At 42.3% G+C, this 25,885-nt stretch overlaps 1 protein-coding gene across 6 annotated transcripts in view; it reads right to left on the bottom strand.

The window, feature by feature from the left end:
• Positions 1-25,885, bottom strand: part of LOC144169907 (uncharacterized) — a 179,404-nt gene that overhangs the window by 32,008 nt on the left and 121,511 nt on the right. Inside the window, exons 5-6 of one of the 6 annotated variants that reach the window (XM_077699342.1) lie at positions 12,465-12,613; positions 4,393-8,779 (exon numbers count right to left, since the gene is read on the bottom strand). The exons of 3 other annotated variants lie outside the window; for them this stretch is intronic. In XM_077699342.1, the coding sequence (XP_077555468.1) occupies positions 8,570-8,779; positions 12,465-12,613 (359 nt within the window). In that variant the 3' untranslated portion in view covers positions 4,393-8,569. Of the gene's footprint in view, positions 1-1,780; positions 2,020-4,392; positions 8,780-12,464; positions 12,614-19,485; positions 19,782-25,885 lie in introns of those variants that run through there. 2 more of the 6 variants (XM_077699352.1, XM_077699346.1) reach the window with 2 other exon arrangements.

Raw genomic sequence — 25,885 nt, forward strand, 5'->3', positions numbered from 1 at the left:
CTCTGATAACACACAATAAGCTTGGCACAAACAATTATGCTTGCAGAAATGACAGGTTCAGAACTGGACATGCTACACTAACAAATGCTTTACTTAGTGGTACATTTAACAAAAACAAATGCCTCTAACTCTAATAGCACACTCCTTGGACCTTCAGTCTTTCCTTGGGCCTTCCTTGGGTACTAAAATCACTGCACTAACGTGGTATGGTTTGCCTTAATCTGAATTTCTCTCGGGTGGCTGCTTCAAATTTTGACAAGAATGGTTAAGGCCACCCTTCAACATTAGTGACATAGCCATCACACAAGATACAACTTCCCTTTCACAAACTTAGAGCTATGTCTCCGCACATCTGCCTGCTTGAAACAGTAAGTTATCCAAAAACGACGCAGTAAAGGACACTGCTGAAAACCAAAAAAAAAAAAAAAAAACGGTTGTTATTACACACACAAAGAAAATTCAAGCAGTAAAAAAGCGCCAGTGACTTGTGACTAAGCATTGCATCAAAGACATATCACGGTCTTTTTCTGCCATTTGGTTCATGCCCTGGGCTTGCACAGAGTTTACACGTCAGAATCACAGTGGCGATAACAGGGCCTTGTGAAGGCTACTGTCAGTGACGCATGAACCTCTTTTGTCCTACACAAAGAGAAAAAAAAGAAGAAGACAAGAAGTGGCCTCCAAGATATGTACAAACGAGAAACATTGTAGGCCAACCACTAATAGTTCATTCCTCTTACTGTGAATAACAATCACAAAAGATGGTACGCAAAGTGGCCGCAACGAGTGCAAGTAATGTAAAAGCACTGCCAATAGAATCAAAAGAACACCTATGTGGGCCTTGCCCATCACTACTCTGCCACAATTTGACTTGTTCAGCACAGTAGGTAACAAAAGGGACCGCAGCGGCGTGGTCATATGGTGCATGTCAGCCCATGAAACTGGTAAAAGCGGTAGACAGTGGAATCTTGTTTAATTACACTAGTTGCAAGGTCCAGGAGAGTCTGTTTACATTTACCACGAGTTCTACTGAATTTACTAGTGCCATTTACTGAGGATTTTTGGTCACAATACAAATCATAGGACTGCTTAATAATTAACTGCCAATTGCATTTAGCCAACTTTCGTTTAACAAGAATCCGCTAGGTATACCTATAACTCGATCACAGATGGACGGCACTTATGACACAATCGCTCGTCAAGTGCCTCACCAAGCCTGTTAGAGCTTTGTCGAGTTTCGTTGCAAAATACGCCTTCGTAAGGTCAGACAATACCACAGTGCATCTTTAGAATGCCTCAGTTGAAAGACACTCTTACTTAAAGGCTTCCACACTTACACCATGTGCACATGTTGTTTAAAGTACTTATCGTTCTTCATGCTCATACGCAGCAAGTAGTACAAGCTTTAACAAGCCCAGGTAAGCGAGCATCTAATCAAATGTCTTCCCCATCCGTTTACAGTGTAGAACAGATGACGTCACCGCACAATACTGATTTTTAACATTAAAACTAAGGCACCTTGTCAACCCCGTTCTCGATGATCTATGCTGATTTATACGCTATCATACATGAATGCATCAAATAGTGTTTACCAATCTCAAAATTACGCTCTCAACACTTATGCACTTCTCTTTTCGGTGCTTCCTGGTCACACTTAAGTTCGGAAATAAGAACAACTTGTTCGCCGCTCCTTTCACGTGGCCCTGAGCCTGCTCTTCCCTGTAGAAGTAATGCCCTGGAATCTGTGGAGGTTGGCCCCCTGGAAGACGCGCCGTGTGGTCGGCAGCAGTGGCCGTCACTTCTGTGCCTTGAAGCCGTACATGGTGTGGTACTGGGAGAAGCAGTTGCGCTCCTTGTTTATGCACAGCACCGCCTTGCACTGCTTGCACTGGTGCATGGAGCGCCGCTGGAGCTTCATCATGCTGCACATGACGCAGCGCCGCTTGGTGCATGGCTCGGGGTAGTGGTCCGGACCCCAGGGCCACCAGTCACCGCCGCCTGCCGGGTCCTTTCGGCCGTCTGAAACGGGGGATGGCGCAAACGTCAAAACGGCTCCACTACCTGTTCACTCGATTTCTACAGTTTATCGAGCTGCATTGTGGTTCTCGGAGATGCCTAGCGTTCTTGATTCTCTCAGTTTATCGGTGAAGCATGAAGCCGTACATTGTGGTTTGCACTATGGTATGCATACACTTCTTTTAGTTGTGCCACCCTTGTAACGAGTGATGGAAAATAATGGTTAGCGCGAGGAACTCGGAGCAGCAAAGTTAAGCCAGCAAATTCTTTTGGAGATGAGGTTCTCTCTCTCTTACAAGAGGCTGTCACGAGATCACTCAAAATCCTGACTCAATGAGAGGCTGGGCCTTCAACCCACGACACCACCCTCCTCTCAAGCGGTGTTAAGTTGGGGAAGTGTTTACATGACTTGCTATTTTCACAGGTTATTGCAAACTCTGAATATTTGGCAATAGGTGTGCCCAAGGGCTCCAATTGGCCTTAAAGATCACTTGAGCTAGTTGTTATTTTATTCTGACACGTTAAAATTAAGAAATTTTTCACGAGCACCCAGTTAGCAAAATTTATTTGATATTGCTATTAAACAATAAGAACAAAGGGTGTGTAAACAAGGTTTCAGGAAAATTATGTGTCTCCTGAATTTTTCTCTCGGGTCCTGCGGGCGTCCAGGTGGCTTGAATCCTAGTCTCGCCTTTTACAAACAAAATCAAAAGGCTCGCTTAACCAACACACTTTGTTTTCGCCACAATTGAAGGGAAGCAGGTGGCCAAGAAAGTTTCTCAATGCTTTTTATGAGGTACTGTGATTTATTCACAGTAAGAAAATTCGAAACCTCTTTTCCACACCAGCATTTGCAACAACAGAGCTTCAGCCACTACAGAACCAGCTTGAGCGGCAGAAGCTAGGCAATTCTGCATTAGCTAAAAGGATAAAGTTCGCCACTGCTTGTTGAGTGCTGTATTTGCACAGTTAAAAATAAAATTCATTCAATTTATTTCTCTGCACTTTCTTCTTTTCCAAAAATCTCAATATGGAAATACAGAGGGTATTTAATATCATGCAGTTCCAAAAGCATGGCAAAAAAACAAAAACAGCATTGAGCTAAATAAAAGTGTAATTTCTTTTTCCATAAAACCAAGATTCACAAATACAGATGGTAGTTAATATCATGCAGCTTTCAAGAACACAAATATCCGCATAAAATTTAAAGGCTACGCAACTAATAGCTGATGGCCGGTCAATTAGAATAAGTGCAGTGCAGAAACGCTAGATCGCATTATAAAATGGCAAAAATGAACTCTTACCTAAACACCCAGAAAAGTTCAAGTGATCTACCAAACAAGCTCAACTGATCTGTTTTTCTCAACAAAATGCACTTTTAAATGAGTTTGGAGAAGAAAAAAAAAGCAGGAAACACTGCACAGAAAAGCCCCACAAAAAGAAAACACAAACAAATAACATGCAGAAAGGACATTAAAATACATTCGGCACAAAAGCAAAACAAACCAGGCATAAAATGCGCAGTACCACTCAACAAACACAACAGCAAAACTACGTGAAAAGATAAGCAAGTGTGAGATGGTTGGAGCCACCACTGCTGAAAAATCGTAGTGCAATTTCACCACCACCACTTTCATTCCAGTCGGCGACCGGTTTCATCTACAAAGATTGTTTTGCCCTCACGACAGTTTTTCTTTGAGGCGACTCTGTGCATAGACTGTGTTAGTTCACTGAAATTTCGTAGTGCCACCCCTGTGGAAAAGTCGGTCAGGTGCAAGGTCACCTGGGGGCGACACGAGTGGCAAAGTATAAAGGACAGGCACAAACGTGGGACTGACGACAGTGTTGAAGCAAAACTATGCAATGCAGCATTATACTACTATGATGCAACAAAGGTGCACCTACATTATTACCTTGTAACGAGAATGAATTTTGAAGTGTTCTTAACTTCGGTGCACACAGCCCTTGGGACAATGTAGTCAATGCCCGAAGACTTCAAATGCAAATAGGAGCAAGAATTGTTGCCAAAGCTTGTATGTCAAGGGTAAACGTTTCAATGTGAAGACAGCATTACATTGATAAAGCACTGTACATGCTGGTACATGCTGTACATGCTGCAAACATTCTTTCCATTTCTCGTTACAGGCATCCCTCGGAATTCAGGAAAGAAGGATAATTCCTCTCAATTACCACTTCTTTGCACTTCGGGTCTTTCGTCATCATCAGTGCAAAAAATCCTTACGTCACTCAGATGTCACGATGGCTGCCAGCCAGCTCAAAAACAGTACTGAATGTGGTAAGTCCAGCGTATAACCAGGCAGTAGCGAAGACGTTGTGGCTATAAACTGCCCTGAATCCAAGACACAGACAGAATGGTTGCAACCACTCCTGCATACGTGCATTTATTTCTTGTGTAAATATTACGAAAATCCATTCTCATTTTGTAGCGGCACTCACACACAGGTTTTTGTACCCCACACAGACTTTTACAACCTCAAGCGGCTTCCGCTAGCGACACACAAGTGCACACAGCACGAAAAGTGTGGAAGACAATTGTCACAATTCGCTCGGTACGATATACCGAAGAAAAAGAAAGGAAAAAAAAAAGTTTAGATTTACCGCATCTACTCGCACAATGAACACATTTGCATAATAAATGCACCCCTACAACAGGCATAGAAAATTTTGAATTATTTTCAGAACAGCTCCATTTTAATACACCCCATATGGAAACACCCCATTTCTGTGAATAAAAATGCACGAAAAATTATTTTACAGAATGCCACTACGTCGTCGTTTGCCTGAACCCAGCTGCTATTTTGTAATCGCCTTTCTGCCACGGCATATTGTTATATTGTGGTTGTTATACTGTTTCCTTTGGCACCGTAACGCGAGGTGTTTGGCCTTGAGCGCTCATAGCACGATGCACTCGCGACAGGCAAACATGGATAACACCACATTTAAAAAGCTTTCATGTTAATTCAACAACTCTGTTCCTGCTTTTTAGGTGGCTACTAATTCACGGTAGAAGGTGGTTGTGACGCGTGCAAGAAAATGCAAAGTTGGAATTGCAGCCGTGGGGGAAAAAAAATGTTCACACCTCAAATATGTGTTAATTCCTTTGGGGTAAAGAGTGCGCCCATCATACGAGTAAATGAGGTAAGTTTATCAAGCTGAGATGACATATGTTGTTATTCAAACAACTGAAAAAAAAATAGCATATATATAATTCTGTGATTTTAAATTAAAGAATGAAATGACTAGCGTTTTCATCTGATACTTATCGGCTCTTCATTCAACCAAGCACTTTAACAGCCTAGAGATAAAAATGAGTGTAAATACTTATGCCACAGTCCACGGAAAAAGAACCTACGCATCAAAGCACAAAGTATTATGAACACATTTAGACTGATCAGAGCCTATGGCTTCGAAAAATAAGAGCAGGCGACCATATATGTACTGGTAACATTGCCTTACATATGCGCAAAGTCAAACACACTGCTTTCAGCTATTCAGATAAGCAGGAACTAAAGCAAAGCACAACTGCAAAAGGTTACAACTTTTATCAGTTATATAAGCACTGCAAACACCTTGTTTGTACTGCAGATGAAATAACTTCAGACGTAGTCACTACACATATGACAGCAAACAACACATGATACAAGCATAGAAAGCGAACTAATATTATCCCCTAACGTCATTTCCAGACCAAGACTGCAAGATGCATCACACTGACTGCACAACCAAACAGCCTGCCACATTCTGCATCGAAACACAATGTTTACCAATTCAAGAACTTCACCGTAATAGTCTTTTTTCTTTTTTTTCAGAGGCTCAGTTTTTATCTGTTCAAAACATTCAGCACTGGAATAACAAACTTCATTTTCATCATCTGTGCACAGTTACAATTTTTTCAATATTTTTGAACATTTTTAAAGACTACCAAGCAATCAATCGGTGACCAGCAAATTCCCAATTTCCTCTGTAGCATAACATAACTGAAGTATAACACAGAATTCCTAATAAACAGGTTTGAATCAAATGATAATTCAAATACTCTAACCGTGCCCTCTTATGCACAAAGACTACACCTCAGAAACATGAATCTGCTCGTGTTAGGAATTTTCATTGCTATACACACACAAAATTTTTTTAAAACATACTAAAAAAAACAGCTCCAGATTCTTCACACTGCCATCGAAATAGAATGCACCTTAATTATAAGTGCAAGAAGAAATGTAACTACACTGCACTATTCTTGAAGCATAAATAAATAAACAAAGAGCACTGTTCATTAACACAAATGATGATGATTACTACCTTTTACATTGAGTCATTACGGGTTTGGAAAATCCAATGTTACCTTGAACATCTTACTGCACAATGTCCGAAATGCTTTGACATGAAGTGTGTACGCAAGAAGTCAAAGTTACCATGCTATTTCTAATTTAGGATGTCTGAATTTTATTCTCCACATCAGCAAGCAATACAAACAAGCAATCTTGTGAGCTAAAGGAAAATGGTTGTGGTATCAGGGCGTTCTTGATTTTAGCATCCACGATACCTATATTTTTGGTGTTTAGCCTCTACTTCCACAAAATATTTTTGTTTCCACAGGTTCATAGTGACTGGTTCTAAACTTTGGTGCTGCTTAGACACCTTCAGTGTGTTACGTAGCATGACAGGATGGGACACAAGAGATTCACCATGGCGGTACTTATTGTCTTTCATGGCAGTAAAGTATAGCTCACAAAACAGCTGGTGGCAAAAGGAAGAACACCAAGCATCTTTAAACAGACAAGGAAAACAGCCACATACAAAAAAGAAAGAAATAAGAAAAAGACAAGGGAACAAACATACACCTAGGCTATCCGTGGTCACGAAGAGGAGCTTTGGTTAGTGTAAAGAGGTTGAATGTTGGGCAAGCTGGTAATGGTTCATCTTAAAAACAAAACTGCGCGCAAATTAATGGGGAAGCGCAGTTTATATTGGTTAGGGTCTTCACCGTAATTTCTTTTTTTTTTTTTTTTCCACAGGCTCAGTTCTCATCTGTTTCAAAACATTCAGCTTTAACCCTTTATCTGTGAATTACCTTGTTCATAATGCTGTCACCTTAATGCTACATGAACATTATTTGAACCAAAAACCTCACCAGGCATAAATTAGTGCAGAAGCACACAACGTGACTAGGAGTATTCAATGGACTAGATTAAAAGGAAAATGTAAAATGATATATTATATATAGTGACTGCTTCACTCGGTTTCCTTGGCTTCAATCATGTCACGCCAAATGAGTAATAACAACTGAAAACGAAATTGTTCTTTAGAACAAGATGACAATGCAGACAACTTGAGCTCACAGCTGACAAAAAATTTATGAACAGTAAAAAAAGGACGCAATTTTAAGCGCTCATGTGGGACAGAACACCAGACCTTCCACAAACACTCAAGTTCACTATTTTCCCCATCTGGCTGCCCATTAGCACCAGAGAGAGCCAAAACTGCCCAAAGATAGTTACTGGGGTTATCAAAAGCACACATAATTGCGTATGCATAATTAAGGCTGTTTACCGATTAACTTGAGCCACTGGTCATCACAAAATACACTAGCCATCATTGATGAATATATTAATTTCCTTTGAACACCATGGGCATGAATTTAACATGTACCACAAGCTGTCAGCCACAAACTCACAAGTTCGCTGAAAGGAACTCTTGTATGCACAACCGAACAACCTTGTTTTATGGGACTCAATGTGAAACTTGAAAATTTTCAACCTGCACCGACTGCTCCAGTATTTGGCATAACTTCACAAAATAACCACTGCGGAACAAAGCGTGATTAAATAAACGGTACTGGCCTCTCAAAAATAGGACGAAAAAAAAAACTGAATAGTGGGCCCTGATAGCTGCCTTCATGTACTTAAAAAAATAGATGGGACTTTCTAACTTTAGAATAGTGTTGTTTTAATATTAATAACACATTTTGTTATTAATATATTCCAGTTGAAAATTAGTCCTTGTCCTGTGTATTCCATCTTTCTTGTGCTGTGATATCTGCTTAACTTATCCCCTTTTCACATTTTTGAACTTTATCATTTCTGTTTAATCACTTGACCGCATTCATTATGCTCTGGCCAATTAATATTGCGAGGTAAGCCTTGAAACTAAAATAAAAAATACCTGCTTCACAGTGCACCTACCAGTCCAGCCTCCCCGCCTCTTTTCTTTTGCAGTGCTAAAGAGCATGGTGTGACACCAGTGCAAACAAGTGAGTGGGACATGGCACTGTCCCGGTTAATCCATTACGCATGCACCAAGTGCCGAAATATGGACTTGCCATACCAAATTGCTGCCAGAATAAATTCCTCGCCAGATCGGCTTCTTTACAGCAGAACAAAGAAGAAGAATATTTGCAACACGTGGTACTGAAGCCGTCCTAGCAGGTTGAAAAAGATCAAAGCAGACGGGACAGCGTTCTGCCTCCTCCTGGGTGAAGCACAGAGGACATGGATGACGGCTGGAGAGACTCCTCCCCCCCACAGATGAGCAGTCATTCGTGGTGGTGGCCGCCGCCCCCACTGCCGTTGGCATAGGGGTGGCACGAGTCGACGTGCTGCTCAAGGTCCTCGATGGTGGGCATGGCTGTCAGGCAGAAGGGGCAGGTCAGGGCCAGCTGGGAGGGGCTCGGCTGGCTGATGCCGTGCACCCGGCGCAGGTGGCGCCACAGGTGGTCCTTGCGGCTGATGATCATGTGGCAGATCTGCAACCGGGCAGGGTCAAAGGGCAGCCGTGTTACCAGCAGGTCACCCTCGTCAAACTGTCCGTTCTTTTCCATGTGGAAATTAATTATACCCGTGCCACATGTACACAAAAAATGACATTAAGTGCTTAAGGGGGGACACTGGTCTTAAAACAATTTCTTTTAATTTTCAAGTGAACTCTGTGAAACTTGTCAGTCTTGCTGCTTTTTTCCCACTGATTTCAAATATGCTAGTATTTTTTCAGTTGGTCAATTAGTTCCCAAGATAATTAGAGATAATTAGCCATTTTTGCCCCCACAATTAACAAAACAGTGTTGGTCACAAAACTGTAATCTTTATATTTTCCATTACTATGAACCCTGCTGAATGCAATCTTGGAAACAGTTTTTTGATGCATCGCTTGGAACTAATTTTACAGCTCATTAAACTTCGGTGTTTGAAATGGGCACTGAAAATGGTTCCTTGCCACTGGTGCTACCGAAGTTTAATGAGCCGTAAAATTAGTTCCAAGCGGTGCATCAAAAAACTGTTTCCAAGATTGCATTCAGCAGGGTTCATAGTAATGGAAAATATAAAGATTACAGTTTTGTGAGCAACACTGTTTTGTTAATTGTTGGGGCAAAATGGCTAATTATCTCTAATTATCTTGGTAACTAATTGACCAACTGAAAAAATACTGGCATATTTGAAATCAGTGGGAAAAAAGCTGCAAGACTGACAAGTTTCACAGAGTTTACTTGAAAATAAAAGAAGTTGTTTTAAGACCAGTGTCCCCCCTTAAAGCCTTAAGCTTTAATGCCATTAATTTGCTGATACATGCAAAAATGTAATGTCATTCACTCTAATGTCATTTTTTGTAAATGAGTTTCGCACAACTTATTCGCCCTCACAAGTGCGTTGGTTTCATGATTTGGTGCTCTTGAACATGATGGGCACCAAATGAAACCAACGAAACTCTAGCACCAGAGTGTTGACACAGTAACGTAGCTGAACTTCGAAATAAGACAACGTTTTGTGCACTCTTGGTGGCGAAGTTCTAAATATGACGAAGTTCACTAAAACAGCGGCAAAAGGCAAAACATTGTGTCACTTGTCATTTTGAATTTCTCAAATTTAACTACTCCTGGCAGGCGATGGCAGCTGCTGAAGCCACTTTTAGAAACAGCTCACACCATTTTTTTAGAAAACACTATTTCTCATAACATTTTCTTTCACAAAAAAAAAACATATTTAACCGTTGCAAGACATTTTTCTCTACATTAAAAACTTCTAAAACATGAGTGCATTCCTCTTTTTGGTCTGCCCAAATAATGTCATTCGGTATCTTAGTACCTTAAACACTTAATGTCATTTTTTGTGCACGTGTGGCACAGGTATTAAGTTTGGGGGTTTTAACATGTTAAAAGCAGCACCTGTGCTGTTGCAACATCTATTAGTCAGGTAAAAGTGAAGCTTGTTCCACCTAAATTACATCCACACTTTGAGCTGCCGACTGGCCGGCAATCACTGCCCTTCGCATAAAATTTGGTGCTCCTATTACTGAAACTTGTGAACAAAAAGCAGCAGACAATAAGGCTGCGGATTAATTTACACCACATGGCATTCACTGCACATGGTGCATGGCTTTTGTAATTGCGCACTGTCTTTTATTTCTAGTGCTAGAAGTGGGAAATTGTGGCCTCATGCAGAGAAGTGGAACATCTTGGTTGCTGACCTAAATATGGTTAATACATACAAATAGAGGTAGCACAGTTATATAGAGCACTTAGTTACTAATGATCCAAAAACTCGTACATGCCATTCTCCTCACCGCCAAGTCAGCAAAAGCTGCACCTTAAAGCTTCCTCTTTTAATGTTATAACGGACACCCAAATGCTGCAGACTTCCAACACAAAATGCATAAATTTTGAACAAAAAAAAAGTAGCATAGTCAAAGAACACCATGTTTGGCAAAGTAGTGTGTTTTTCCTAGCAAAAAGAAAGTAATCAACTGTAAGAAGCTTCTACCCATGGCCACTATGTTCTGGTAATACACATCCGGCAATTCATATGTGGTGCAGCTCAAAGAAAAAAAACCTGTGGAGTTTTTCTAGGTTTGCCTCCATCATTTTACCCTCATTTAATTTGTTCTGGGTAGTGCTTATGGCTTATATTTTTTTTTACTTTAAATTTAAACAAGCATTAACTAGTGACACTGCACCTAAAGTGAGAGTAAAAAAAAAATCAGCAGAAAGCCCCTTTTCCAAATTAGAGTTGCCCTAAAGTAACGAGCAGTTTTCTAACAAAAAGCTGTGGAAAGGGCTTCACCTAACAAACAATTTTCAGGTGGCAGTTTTCTTTGATGCATCCCAGTGAGATTGTAGTTATTTGGGATATTTGATCTACTAAGGGGTTGCCACTTAACAAAAACATCGATTTTACAGGGACTGTTACCTCACATTAGAATCTCATTGTTGTGGACATTTGCTCGTTCCCCTTTCCACATGGAAAACAGAGGTGGCCAAGACCCTCCTAGGTTATTTAACATGGACCAGTGTTTTTGCATTTCAACTTGACTAGCAATATGTACATACTTCCCCGGCAACCAGGGATCAACACTCCCCCCCCCGAACCCCCAACACGCACACATTTTTCAAACACAGTCAAAACTCCGTTTAGCAAAGTTGAGGGGAGCCGCGAAATAGTTCATTAAATCAAGAACTTCGGTAATTCGAGTTAGGCATTTCTTGGTCACTTAATTCGGTACATTCGATTACATTCTGTAGCGGCATCCAACAAGCTTATGTGGCGCTGCATTTGCAAAGTGTAAATGCTCTGAAAATGATATTGTGGCCCACGCATATTAAAAGAGACCACCAAAATTGTTACCTGAAACAAGAACGGCCCCGAGTGAGTACAAATTTATTTCCAACCAAAGAAGTCGGTGATGTTTCCTTGCGTGTGCTTTGTAAGCAACGGCTGCATGGACTTATTAAAAGTTTGTTGTGTGTCCAGTGAATCTTCTGTATTCTCATATGTTCTGGCAAACATCTGCACCAGATCAAGAGCATCCATCACTTGGCCCTGTGTCGGCCTTTTTTTTTTTTTACATTGTTGGAAACAGCACCAGTGCAATTTATGACACGTGAACGAAACTTTTTAACCACTGATGCTATGTGGTGAATTCAACTCAAAATTACAACTCCCGTTTCGCACCGCGCAGCTTCGTAAAGGCGGAACAAAGGTGCTCCGTGATGTTATCTTTGGCACACTATGAATCAATTTTGAGGCGTTCTTTACAAAATATACCACCAATTACACTTTTTGAGCTGCATTTATTGAGCAAAGATTCATTAAACCGGGACCAGTGATGATATTGGTTTCATTATTTTGAGTTAGTCAAAGCATTGGGCTCTATGGGCGTCTGAGGGGGGATTGGGATATCTTCATAAAGTGAGGACTTTCATTAAATCAAGTTTTGTTATAACGAGTTTTGACTGTATTTCAAACTTCCCTAACCCTTTGGATATTATTCCCTGAACGTTAGTTGTGTCCCTACATTATGACGCAGCTATAACTCCCATGTTGTGGCCAGCTACTTAGTGGCCACAACATGGGAGTTATAGCTGCGCAGTAATGCCAGCTTGCACCTTTTGAAGCGAGGAGGGCTGAATCACTGGCGACTCCTCAGCAAAGGATGCTCACCTGACACGTAAAGCGCTCCCTGTAGGGCACATGGATCAGCTCGTGTCGCTTGAGCGCACTCCTCGACCTCAGCTCCAGCTTGCACGCGAGGCAAGACCAGCGGCCACTGCTTTTGCGCAGACCGAACATCTTCCGCCGCGAGCGAAGGTCTTTGAGGACGGAGCCCACGTGGCAGGAGGAAGAGAGAAAGAGAGAGAGAGAAAAGCCCGCTGTGGCCCCTTGCGCGACAAAATGCGAGCCGCCATTATTCGCATCAATACTTTTATCTTTCTACCTTGTACCGAGTTGTCTGGGTAAATTTCTCTGACAGCTTAGGTCACAATGAAACAACTTCACACGCTTTGAAGTTACATAAAAGGATAGAGTAATAGAAAGGAGAGGAATTCGGTACTGAACACGCTACTGGCATTATTTGTACACAGGAAAATACCAAGGTTGCGACTGATGTTAATTAAGCTACACCTAACACAGTTTAGCTAACCTAGACAAAAATAACTGCCGCACAAACAAAGGCAGGCAATAAGAGCAGATTCTTTGTTGTAGTCCCTCGGGAGACTGACCACACAATGTAAAAAAAAAACCTGAACACTATATTATTACAAACGTCCTTATAAAGCCAGCCAGAAGAAAGGAAATGTGAAAATTTGGCTCCAGTTCATTAGACGGCAACTGCTGATGAACCCATTCCTATCTTGTCTTTGATCATGTATAGCTCTCGCACATTACAATATTACAATGTTGTATTCGGCATTAGACACCACACTATGTCTCGCTGTAATGTCTTCTTCAGCTGGTACTGTCCACTGAGGATGTTGTACCACACACCCCAAGAGAAAATGTAGCTGGTCCCAGCGGGTTTGTGGTTATTAGTGAATTTTGTGTTTAGTAAGATCTGCACAGGCAATTTTCGATGAGAATCTTTTCAGTGCTCTCAGGTTCACCGCTTACAGATAACTTCTCAGGGCTCAAACTCGATTAGTCAGCTCAACTTTCATGCATCCTACATTACGCTTACGTGTGAACGCTGGCAGAGTTGAAATCATTTTCAGAGGAAAAGTATTCGGCAAAAAGCAAAGACATTTTGCCACAGGAAAAGTAGCTGCAACTACCAAATCGCACAGCATTTCCAAGCCTAAGGTCTGCATCACGTCGTGACAGCATCAGATATGTTATAGGTGAAAAAAAAATTTATAATCTCGGGCTTTGCTCCAAAACTTTCCTGTCCACTTCTACCATGTCACTAGACCACACGTATGTATGCCGACACACTACATCATTTGCCTAAGGGTAATTCACTGAGCAAGAAGTGAGGTGTAGCACCGCCTTCTTTTATTTCTCTCACCACCTGCAAGCCTTTACAGAAAAGCGGCTGCACTGGCTTATTGCAGTAACCCCGATATTCAAAAACCAGCCTTATATATATAAATAAAACATTACAGCAGCAAACTTGCACACATACAAAAGACAAACAGTAAAAACACGAGGAGACTTAAGCTCACATCAGCAATGAAGGCACTCGAAGGTAATGCAAGTGGCACGAGTTTGCATGTAGGTGTTAGAACAATAAACCCAAATGTCAAAACACAAAATGCACCAGGTGTGGACAGTCAAAGCAACATTGGTGGCACTGCTGAATACTTGTAGCTTATTATAACTACAAGAAATCTTGCTCATGAAGGATTACCATGTATGAGGAAGAGGATGAAATGAGTGCATGCTAAAGCTTACACTAACAGCATACAATCGCTGACTGACATAAACCTTTCTGAGCTTTTTTTTACGGTATACTGCTACAGTTTTCCAAATTTGTAAAAATCCATCTCCAGCGTGTTCATGTAACTAACATGACAAGCGTTTGTGGAATGGAAATGGCACATCAGAAGCCCGCACACAAAAACCTGAGATTCCTACAAACATGGGAACACAGAACATAACTGGTAAGAATACGCTTAGCATGAAGTGTAACATTGCTCAAGCTCATGTCACATAATGCCATGTCAGCAAAGGGTGCTAAGAATCCCTGGACCCGGACAGGCCACCATTGGAATCTGAACCTGGCAATGTTTAACATGAGAACTTCTTCAAGCAAGGCGAGTCTAGAGGTGTTCAAGAATTAGAGGGGATTAAATGGGATGTAATAGGGCTTAGTGAGCCCGAATGGGGAGCATAAAAATGAAATAGACTTTATGCTATGCGATAACCCTGGCGTCATGCAGCATGTGGAAGTGCTCGGAAGGGTGAGGTGTAGTGACCACCGTACGGTGAGATCTCGAATTAGGCTAGATTTGAGGAGGGACCGTAACAAGCTAGCACGAAAGAAGCCGATTAATGAGCTAACAGCAAGATGGAAAGTTGAAGAATTCAGGACCGCGCTGCAGAACTGACATTCAGCTCTAACTGAGGAAGCAGAGTTTACGACACAGGAAGCGAGTGACAATCTCACATGCATTATCACAGTGTGTGCAGTAGAAGTCACAAGGTACGATCGCTAGACAGGATACTGGTAAACTTTCCCAGAAGACGAAAGATTTGATTAGGAAATGGCAAAGCAGGACAGCCTCCTCCCAGGCTGACAGAATAAAACTAGCGGAGCTTTCGAAGTTAATCAATAAGCGTAAGACAGCTGACATACGGAAGTATAATATCGAGAGGATTGAGCATGCTGTAAAGACCAGAGGCCGCCTGAAATCAGTGAAGAGGCGTCTTGGCGTGGGGAAAAATCAGATGTGTGCACTTAAAGACAAGCAAGGCAATTTCATCACAAACAGGGATAAAATAGTTATAGTAGTCGAGGAGTTCGGTACAGATCTGTGCAGTAGCCGTGACATCCAGGATAACACCGAACGAGGAAGTAGTTCAGAGGAGGTAGACATCCCACCAGTAACGACCGAAGACGTAAGGAAGGCTTTGAAAGAAATGCAAGGGGGCAAAGTACCAGGTGAGGATCAGATAACAGCAGACCTCGTGAAGGATGGCAGGCAAATTGTACTAGAAAAACTGGCAAACCTGTATACGCAATGCCTAATGACCGCAATGGTACCGGAATCTTGGAAGAACGCGAACATCATCCTAATACATAAGAAAGGCGACATGAAGGACTTAAAAAATTACAGGCCGATCAGCTTACTGTCAGTCGTCTACAAGGTACTTATCAAAACAGAATTTCTGCCACCTTAGATTTCTGTCAACCTAATGAACAAGCAGGGCTTCGTAAAGGCTATTCAACAATGGACCGTATTCACACGATCAATCAGGTGGTAGAGAAATGCGTGGAGTATACTGAACACCTATATATAGCCTTCACAGATTATGAGAATGCATTTGACTCGGTCGAAACCTCAGCAGTCATTCAGACATTGCGGAATCAGTGTGTAGACGAGCATTATGTAAGAATACTAGGGGAAATCTACAACGGGTCCACAGCTACCATAACCCTCCATAAGGAGAGCAGTAAAACACCTATAAGGAAGGGCGTCAGACAAGGAGACACAATCTCTGCAATGTTATTCACAGCATGTTTACAAGAAGTATTCAGAACATTGAATTGGGAACAGGTGGGCGTAAGGGTTAATGGAGAATACCTCAGTAACCTCAGATTTGCTGATGACTCGGGGGACGAATTGCAAAGCATGCTTTCCGCACTAGACGAACAGAGTAGAACCGTGAGCCTGAAAATTAATATGTAGAAAACTAAAGTAATGATCAATAACCTCGGGACAGCACAGCAGTTTGGGATAGGGGGCGAGGTAGTGGAAGTGGTAAAAGAATATATCTACTTAGGCCAAGTTGTGACCCCAGATCCCAACCATGAGGCACAGATAATTAGAAGGATCAGAATGGGGTGGAGTGCATTCAGCAGGCATTCTCAGATAATGAATGGCAGCCTACCATTGTCCCTGAAGAAGAAAGTGTATGACAGCTGCATCTTACCAGTACTTACATGCGGGGCAGAAACTTGGAGGCTCACTAAAAGGGTTCAACTTAAACTGAGGACGACTCAGCGGGCAATGGAACAAAAGATGAGAGGTGTAACATTAAGGGACAAGAAGAGAGCGGAGTGGGCTAGGGCACAAATGCATGCTAAGGACATATTAGTAGAAATTAAGAAGGAGAAATGGGTGTAGGCAAGTCACGTAATGCGAAGGCACAATAACCGTTGGTCATTAAGGTTAATAGAGTGGATCCCAAGAGAAGGCAAGCGTGGTAGGGAGCGGCAGAAAGTCAGACGGGCAGATGAGATCAAGAAGTTTGCGGGGATAAATTGGTCGCAGTTAGCACAGGACCGGGATAATTGCAGATCTATGGGAGAGGCCTTTGCACTGCAGTAGGCGTATACAGGCTGATGATGATGATGAATGCCATGTTGCTTGACCTCTTCCATAAACAAGATACCTCCTGGCTGTCACCCATTGAAACTCTAGTCCACAGCCTTTTGTTCGAAAAACAGTAGAATCCGCACAGTTACGCCTGTGGCTACAGGAAAAGAGCCAACTATTTTTTGCACTCTAGGGCCTGAAATCACCACTTTTCTTAAGAAATGAAAAAACATGGAAACAAACACTGAACTAATGAGAGCCTAAAGGAGTTGATTCTTTCGTGCAGGCACAACATGCAAATTAGTATGTTAGCAAAGAAAGGAAATCTACAAAACGAGCTGTTAAATTGTAGTAAAAATTTTGTGAACGAGCTAATAAAGGCCCGACATGCTAAAAAAAAAAATACGAAGCGAAGCAAAGCGAAGCAGCTAAAAAGGCAAGCTGTTACAAAATGCTAAGCAAAAATGTGACAATACGCCTCGTACATAGAAGCTCAAGTTCACTACAAGGCAGGCTTGAGCGGCTTCCTGCATTATTAAGTTCAGAAACAGACACAATCAAGACAACCATGACATCTCAAAACAACAGGCAAAACAAGTACTGGCTATTATTTGTTAGAACACATTATTGGCAAGCTTATTGCATAGTTCGATGCAAAATAAATGTTCATGAACAAGTTATATTTGGGCCTGTGCGCCAATTGATCTCCTCAAAGCCACATTTCTTGTCTTACAATAAACATGTAATTGACTGGAAACCTGTGTATGGCTACAAAATTGCTGTAAAATATGTATTTAATTGCTACAAAATTAACAAGCAAGAAAAGATGTTATAGATTTTTTTTCCATGAGGTGCCTGTCACTGCTGGGTGCTTTAGGAACGTACCTCATAAATTGTTACTTCCAGCAAAAATGCAAAGGTGGGAGTGGCAAATGTAAAACAGAATTGGGAGCACAAGTGATTTCACCCATCCATGACAGCTAGCTTTATGCTCTAGCCAAAGGCCTTTCCCTCCAAGAACAATTGTACTACGTAAGAGGAATGCAAAAACCAAGTCTGACATCACCTCAATCACATAAGGATTGCATAGCCTTAGCTATATCTGAATTCAGAGATTGGTAAATAGGACATTAAACAACTCCCAGCAAAATCCTCGATAGAATGAATTCTGTCAAGAAGCTTCCTTTTAAATACTTGCATTGCATTCACATCTTCATTAAGTAAAGCACCAATATCTTGAACATGCAATACTTGCAGTTCGCTGCATGTATTAAACCAATGCCTGCAATGTGCCTAATGTGAAATGATCCATAGACAATATGACTGCACCTGTTTCTGGGTTGTCAAGCCTTGGTCAAGGCTGCAACAACAAACTTCGATTAATGCTCCGGCAACGGCAAGTGGCCACACCAACGTTTCATTGCACTTTGACAGTGAAATAATGATCTTACGACAATCAATCCAGCATAAAAGAAAAAAAACTGTTTCACAGCTGGTTCAGCACAACAAAATATACTAAGCCTTAAAGCACTTCCCCGGGAACACAATGCCCAACAAATTGTTGGGCTGTTGAGTTTGACTAGCAGGAACACAATGTGCACCAAGAATGAAACCAAGAATGAACAGAAGACTCGTACACCTAGCTCACTTGAACCAGGCAAAAGAATACTTGCACTGTCCCTTACATTGATGCCGTGAAACAGAATTACGCCCATCACTTTGATTTACCAGTTTATAACAGTTTCGTGGGCCTCTTTTACTTCCACATCTGCAGGCATTCTACAGGCCACTTTTTAAGTGGCATATTTAATACCCCTGTACGCTCGGCCTTTGCTGAATGTTATTTAAAAAAAAAAAGAGTGTGTCTCGACTGCGAATTACTGAACTATAGGCAGCTTAGAGGTACATTTAGAAAGTTTTTTAAACGTCACTCAATGGCCAATTCATAAATTATTTTGAGCTATCACATAACAGGGGCACAACAGTAGCGCCTCAACTTAAAGCCACCTGCACTCAAATTTTACCTTGACGAAATTTATTTCGAATGTGTAGTACGTTTCACCAAATCAGCTGGGACACGAGTGGCAGCCCCGTGAGACGCCTCATTAATCAGCCAGAAGCGTTTAAAAAGGCTCCGCACAGATCACGCTGCACCTGCCGGCGGATCGCGTAAACAGCCATGAGGCGCCTGTGACGCCCCGGCCAACCGGGGCTTTTTCCTCTGGCCAGCCACGCAGCTGGAGAACCGGTCGGGCTCTTCTGTGAGCGCTTCATCCATTTGCTTCCTCGCGCGCGCGTGAAGCTTGCGCGCAGGCTTGCTCCCGAGATGCTGGCCGTCTGGCCGCTCGCTGGTCGGCTGCAACGTCACTTCAATGGCCGCGCTATCCTCAGTTTTGGTTTCAAAATCACCGATTTTTGCTGATCCCTTGCGGCATCTACACGTGTATTTCAGCTGTTATATTTTGCACTTTGCTTTCTTTTTAGGCAGAGTGTACGGAAACAGGGTTTTCAGGGTGAAATTTTGAGTGCAGTTGGCCTTTAAGGACCTCTCCTTCTCTCAAAGGACTAAACAAGTGCGCAACCTCAACAGCAAGGTCGTAAAAAGAACCCTGAGACGGAGAACTCAACAGAGGCAGTTTCAACCCTTTCAAAAGCCACTCAAAGTTCTGAGATGATGGCTCCTCTGCAAAGTCCACCGGCGAGTCATCAACTGCCGTGAGTCACGAATAATGCGTCCGACAGTGAACCAGCAAGTTGTCCCGGCGGTTATACCGACGACCGCAGACATTGCAAGCAAACGACTTGGGCTGGGTCAGGTGCTGGCGTCGATGGCGCTGCATGCTGTACGCATGGGTCATGGATTGGCCGCACAGTTCGCAGGTGAACACCGGACCGACCCCGCCAGCCGCTGCCTTTCCGCCGCCACCACCACCTCCACCACCATTGCTGGGAGTCGGCTCTTTGGCAGATAGTTGTTGCAGCAGCATGGGATGGGAGAAACCTACGGAAGGGAACAGATCAGTTTGCTTTGACCTCTGTCACAGTTTCCACTGGCTGGAGACAAGCACTGCATTTACACTCTCACTACATCCTTGGTACTACCCTACATTGCTTTGGGGACCTGGATAGTGCTGACTTTTAATTAACAGTGCAAAACAGGTTGCAGTGAACGAACAACACACACGGGGCACACCACTTCTCTCTCCCTGCCTGTTAATCAGTTCCTGTATTGCCTGGTTCAACAAACTCAGCACTTTCTTCTAGAACCAAGTAATATAAACTAGCCTCCTTCAATGCCTCACTGTCTCTTGTAAAGCTAAGCATTCTTTTTTATTGCTGAAAATTTGTGCGCGCAAAGTCGGCTGCTATGTAAAAGAATCTTAGTTTACATAATTATTGCATAAGTATTATAGAATGAAAGCAGAGAAGCTGCGCTTAAAAAAAGCACTCCAAAAATACTAGGCCACAACTGCACTTTTTGGCAAGTTCTACACTTGAGGCATTTTTTTTTTTCCTGAACTGGTGCAGCTAGGTGCAGTGTTGTGCAGATTAGTGCAGAGTGCTATTCTAGTAAAAAAAAAAAAGGACATACGCTGCACTTCTTGCACCAGTGTAGCCAGTGCAAGTAAAAAGCAATGCCTCTATTGACAATGCCTAAAACGCAATTTCCTCCTTTTTCCAAGTGCAGCAAAATATGAGCAAACATACCACAAAAATTCTTATATGCACACACTAATTTTCTTTCACGGGGTGATTAGCTAAATCAGGATATTTGGCTATGAACTGGCTGATGGGACCAATATGCATAAAGCCTATCAAGAGTTGAACTACACTACACAACAAGCACAAATTTGAAAGCTCATGCCCTCACCCTCACCAGCCAACACACAGTAACAAAGCAAACTGGCCTTTTTCAAACCTTTAATTCAAGGTGAGAATCATGTCTACGGTCCCAAAGTAAGTAAATCAAGGAGCAATTGAAGACGTTTAAGCTGCTATTAGGTGAGCTACCACAAAAACCACCAGATGGAGCTTTTGTCTCATGACAAATGGGCTACATGAAATGTGTGCATGGTTTTCTGCTCAACAAAATAACATTATCTGGCCACAAGAGCGAGGGAAGCACAACCAACCAGGGCAATGCTGGCACCTCAACCAAATCGGTCTCCCCTAAGTGCCTAAATCATGCATGGCATCATTAGTTCTGTCAAGGGTATTTACTGTACCATGAAGCAACAAGCAAGCACTTGCTCAAAATTTAGCGACAGCCAAAAAATTTGGGTGTGAACAATTGTTAGGCCCAAGATCTAAGCTTAAGAGATCTATGGCTTTTTAAATAACAAAAAATAAAAGAAACTCAAGTCACGGTGAACTTTACAAGATCCCTCATTCATTTGCCTAACAAGGAAGCTGCATTCTTGCAATCGTGCATCACACGAAGACATACGTGCTGCTAGAGTTGAGCAAATGAACAGAGTCTCGGTAAATTTGAATGCAACATTTAAAACACTGTTTTTGCACAGGGGTTAGGTAACATCTAATGTACCTGGTGTCATTGCTAAATTGCTCTGAATAGGCTCTCTTTGCTGCAGCAGAAATTGTTGCTCCCCCTTTTTTTCTACATCTCCTTCAACAACAAATATGACCTCTATTCAATATTAACAACAAAATGACACACAATCAAATTTAGTACATAAAAACTAACTATAAAAAATTGATCAAAAAAGAAAACAAGTAAAACGAGCTAATAATGCAAAGCACAACAGCTTTTCATGTGACTGAGCAACAATGTCAGAAAAAGCTGTAAGTGAAGCAACTAAAGCGGTGTGGAACTAATGCGAGCGCAAACAGTGAAATAAGAAGTTTGAAACCTCGGCAAGGAGTTACTTGCTATACTTATGAGCCCATAAAACTATATTTCAGCTGAGCGCGAAAAAGGGGAAAGGAACAGGCAGGCTGACAGTGAAAATCAAAAGCATTAAAACGATCAAAAGATGCACAATTATTGCTTCTCAGCTCCATTTAGTGTTTCATCACTACGAAAGCAATCATAGCACAAAGCATCTATATATATGCACATATATCATCAGCTAAAGTAGTTTCAAGCTACTGACAAGCAGCACATGTGCACATGGCAAACATAAAAAAATATATAAAATATGGTTCAGTCGTTAGAAGAGCACTCAACATCTAGTACCTACTTGTGCATGGTTACGCAGCTCATACGGCCATTACCATGCAGACAGTGAGACAGGTTCAATAATTAGTTGGAATATATTCCACACTGAACGTACCACAGACGGTTGGTTGGTCTACATAAGGACAAGGCACAGAATGTGTGCAAACCCCGAAACAGCACCACGCACACACAAAACAAACCAAAACATGAAAAACAACAAAAAGACTGCTTTCACAGACATCGTGCAAATGAGACGAGACAGGCATGTGCGATGAAAACAAGGCATAAATGTGCACCAGCAAGGCTTGTGGAATGCAGGCAGTCCAAACAAACAGAAGGCCCACTTACATTGCACGGTACTCTCAGTGCAACGTTAGCAACACACTCTGAAAAAATTGGCATGAAAGTAATGTCGCCCACGTGTAGCCATAGCCTCAGCAGAAACAGGGAACTGCAGAGGCAGGCGCTCTGGGCTTAGCAACTGGGCAGATAATGCAGGAGCGTGTAGGGATGCAATGTGCGTAAAAAAGTGCGAGCAGGCCGAAGTTATCGATGCATTGCAATATAGATGAGCTGTGGAGTATTTGCACTTACTTTGTGACAATAAGATCACTAGCTGCGGTACATGCACATTTTGCTAAGACACTTGACAACAAACGCACAAGAGCAGCGTGGAGGGCAGTGGGATAGCCGACGTCAAGACAATCACATAGCAAGACGACAACAGTATTCTCTTGAACTCTTTTACAATTCCATTGTAGCAGTTGTTTCTGTGGTAAACATTTCTTTAGGCCTACAGGGGCTTGTTTTGAAGGTTAGCATGAGGACCCCCGTTTTTAACTTCAACAGACAAGTAGAGTCCCTCATATTAAGTATGTCGCCCCCCCAACTACTATGCCATAACTGCCATAACCAGGGGCAGATCCAGGCTTTTTCTGAGAGGGGGGTCAGCTCCTATCAGTGATGATGATGATGATGATGAGCAGGAGGAGGAGGAGCCTTATTTATTCACTGTCGGGAAAGCAAAAACACAAGGAATACAACAAGTCATGAATTCACCTTTTTCTGCGACCTGAGTGGTCATCTTTTTGGAGGTTTAAATTCAAAAATTAAGGGAGGGGTCAGGACATCCGGACCCCCCCTCTGGATCCGCCAATGGCCATAACCAGAAACCGAACAAGCGCTGCACTGAGAAGGCTTAACTAAGAAGGCTTAACTAAGGCTTAACTAAGCCCATGAAAAGCCCTTACTAACAAGTTGGCTGACTATGCAAACGAGGCACAGTGATTGCGAGCTCGTGTTTAGCCACGTTTTGCCATACCATTGTAACCACGATCTATACTGCTCTAGTTCTCTACCAATCGAGACATTTAACTACTAGCTTACAGTGTGCATGGTGTTACAAAAGGACGAGGCTTAAATCATTTCAAGGCCTTTTGTTTTTTATTATTAGGACAGTTACAAAAGTTACAGCCAGAGCAGTGACAAGGAAGGAAGACTTGCCTTTGATTTAGACCAAATACGTTCTGCATACACAAGCATACTCACAACAGCAAATAGCACATGAAAAAAAAAGAAAAAAAAAAAGGACAGGGGCATACCATTGTAGAACGTAATTGCCACGAAAAAATGTAGGCAAGGATCTTTTTCTTCTTACGTCACAGACAGCCTATTCTTGAGACCAGAACGCTCACTGCGTTAAATTGACGAAAATAAAACATTTGGCATTATACGTTGGTATACTATTTACACTGAATGGCAACCTGAAGTTCAACGCTTTATGAAATGCGCAACTGGCATTATGAAAGTTGCGACCCCTTCTTTTCCATTTTCTTGTGGCTCGGCCCACCAATATCGCATTTCTTAATCTTTCGACTTAGCCCTGTACAGAGTGGTGCGTGTGATGTGTCAAGCTTTCTTTTTATTGCATTGCTACGTAAAAAAAAGCATACAGGTGTGCAATATTCACTAAAAACGCAGCACAAAAGCCGAGATTACGGGCCTCCCTAAACTCCCAAGCACCCATCACAAGAAAGTAGTGCTAGAGACTTAGTGCAGAAACGGTGAGTTGCCTAATGTCACGGATCTCAATACCATATTTTCACCCTTATAACTGACTCCTGCATATAGCACGTACCCTGCCGTACATAACCTGTAGAAAAAGAGAGAGAGAAAAAAAAGAAAAAAATGTAAATATGTACTAGAACAGTTGACTGCATAAAGTGACGCATATATATAGAAAAAACTAATGTTGCTCAATTCCATCGCATAATAGATGCCCTCTCCACTGTCCCTAAAGCTTTTTTGAACTTGCGCTGTGGAAGAAAACTTCACGAATTTTGGTGTGGGTTAAACGTTTCAAATTACAGTAACCCATGGTACATCGTATTAAATGCGAACATTACTGTCAGTGCTTTCATAAAGATTGATTACCCTGCTCAATTTCTGAGCAATCAACAAACTGAACTTTGTGTCATAATTATACTCCTTGGTAGTTAGGGTCGAACAAAAAAGGGAAAGAAGTTTTGACATCAGTGAGGGACGTGGATACAAGCCCACGACAAAAAAAAATTTCGCAGCCAATCAAAGCTCAGATTTGGTGGTTTCATGCACCATACTTGCCATTCATAGGTGTATACCACTCATTTTCCGTCCCAAGTTTCTGGCTAGATCCACATAAGTACACAGACAAACTAAACAGGGCTAATATTTATGAACATCAATAACGTGACCAGACACACACGTAACCTGTATCCTCATGAGCGTGCAAGCACACGCGCAAGCATAAAAGAGAAACCTAACACTAGGGAGCGAGTGGTTGCTCTGTAAATTGTGTCACAATGGGACAAATGCACCTGCTTCAAAAATCACAGCTAAGCTACGTTTCTCCATTTGATACTATGGCCGGCAGTAACTCCTCAGTGTGCAATGGCGTCACTAATGTGGGCAACAGGCTACTTCTTTTCCTCCATTTGTCGAGTTTTGTCTATACAGTCGAGTCCACTTGTAAACGATATCGTTTTTAGCAACGTATCGGATATAATGATGAACAACTATGGCACCGTCTGCTTTTATATGCTTTTTGTGGTAAAATAAACTGCTTATTACAATGCCCCAGTGCCCCGATATCAGATATAACAATTGAATCCGGTTACAGCGTGCACCGAAAATGTGAGCTGCCGCTGGCTCTCCGCACCGACAGCATGTGCCGCAATGCGCCTCGCATCCCTTCCACTTCTCAGAAAATGAGTCGACTGCACCGCTTATGAGGAAGTGCAGGGAGGAGGAGAGAAGTCTTCCTTCCAAACCCCTCTCCCAGTGCCGCCGCTTTGGCCTCATGCCTGCGCCCACTCGCACACTCACGCTCGCGCGCATGGAGGAAGATGCTCGTGCACGCTGCTTTGAATTTGGCTGGGTGGCTCTTCAACTGCCTCTGTTTTTCCGCAGAAGGGACACCAGGGTACATGTTTTGGAAATGTCTGAGTGCCTCACTGTAGAGGTGATCGTTGCACGTACGTGCTGCATAACAATGCAGTTGTGCAGCCTACTCGAGTAGCGTCTTGGCAGGAGGCCCGATGCATGATACAGTCCCTAAGGGACTTCGTTTCTGCCAAGGACCCTTTGCTCAGCCAGGTGAAGCTCCTATAGATGCTCTTGAAAAAGATGTGCACCAGCTTTGCGTGCCGCAAACAAAGCCCACAGACTACGGCTTCTTTTCTGCAAATAAGTTGTCGTACGAACTTGCTTGCATGTGAATAAAATGTTTTTAGCTCTGTTTTATGTTTTTATTTTGCAACCTGCTTATAACAATTATCGGTTACAACAACTGGACTTTCTTGGCACTTGGACATCGTTATAAGTGGACTAGACTGTACCTTTAAAAAAAGCATGTACGAAAGATGACATCAAGAGATGTCACATACAAC

The sequence above is a fragment of the Haemaphysalis longicornis genome, unplaced genomic scaffold (assembly GCF_048455015.1).
Source record: "Haemaphysalis longicornis isolate Haplotype H1 unplaced genomic scaffold, Haemaphysalis longicornis Haplotype H1 scaffold_2, whole genome shotgun sequence".
NCBI lineage: Eukaryota > Metazoa > Arthropoda > Arachnida > Ixodida > Ixodidae > Haemaphysalis > Haemaphysalis longicornis.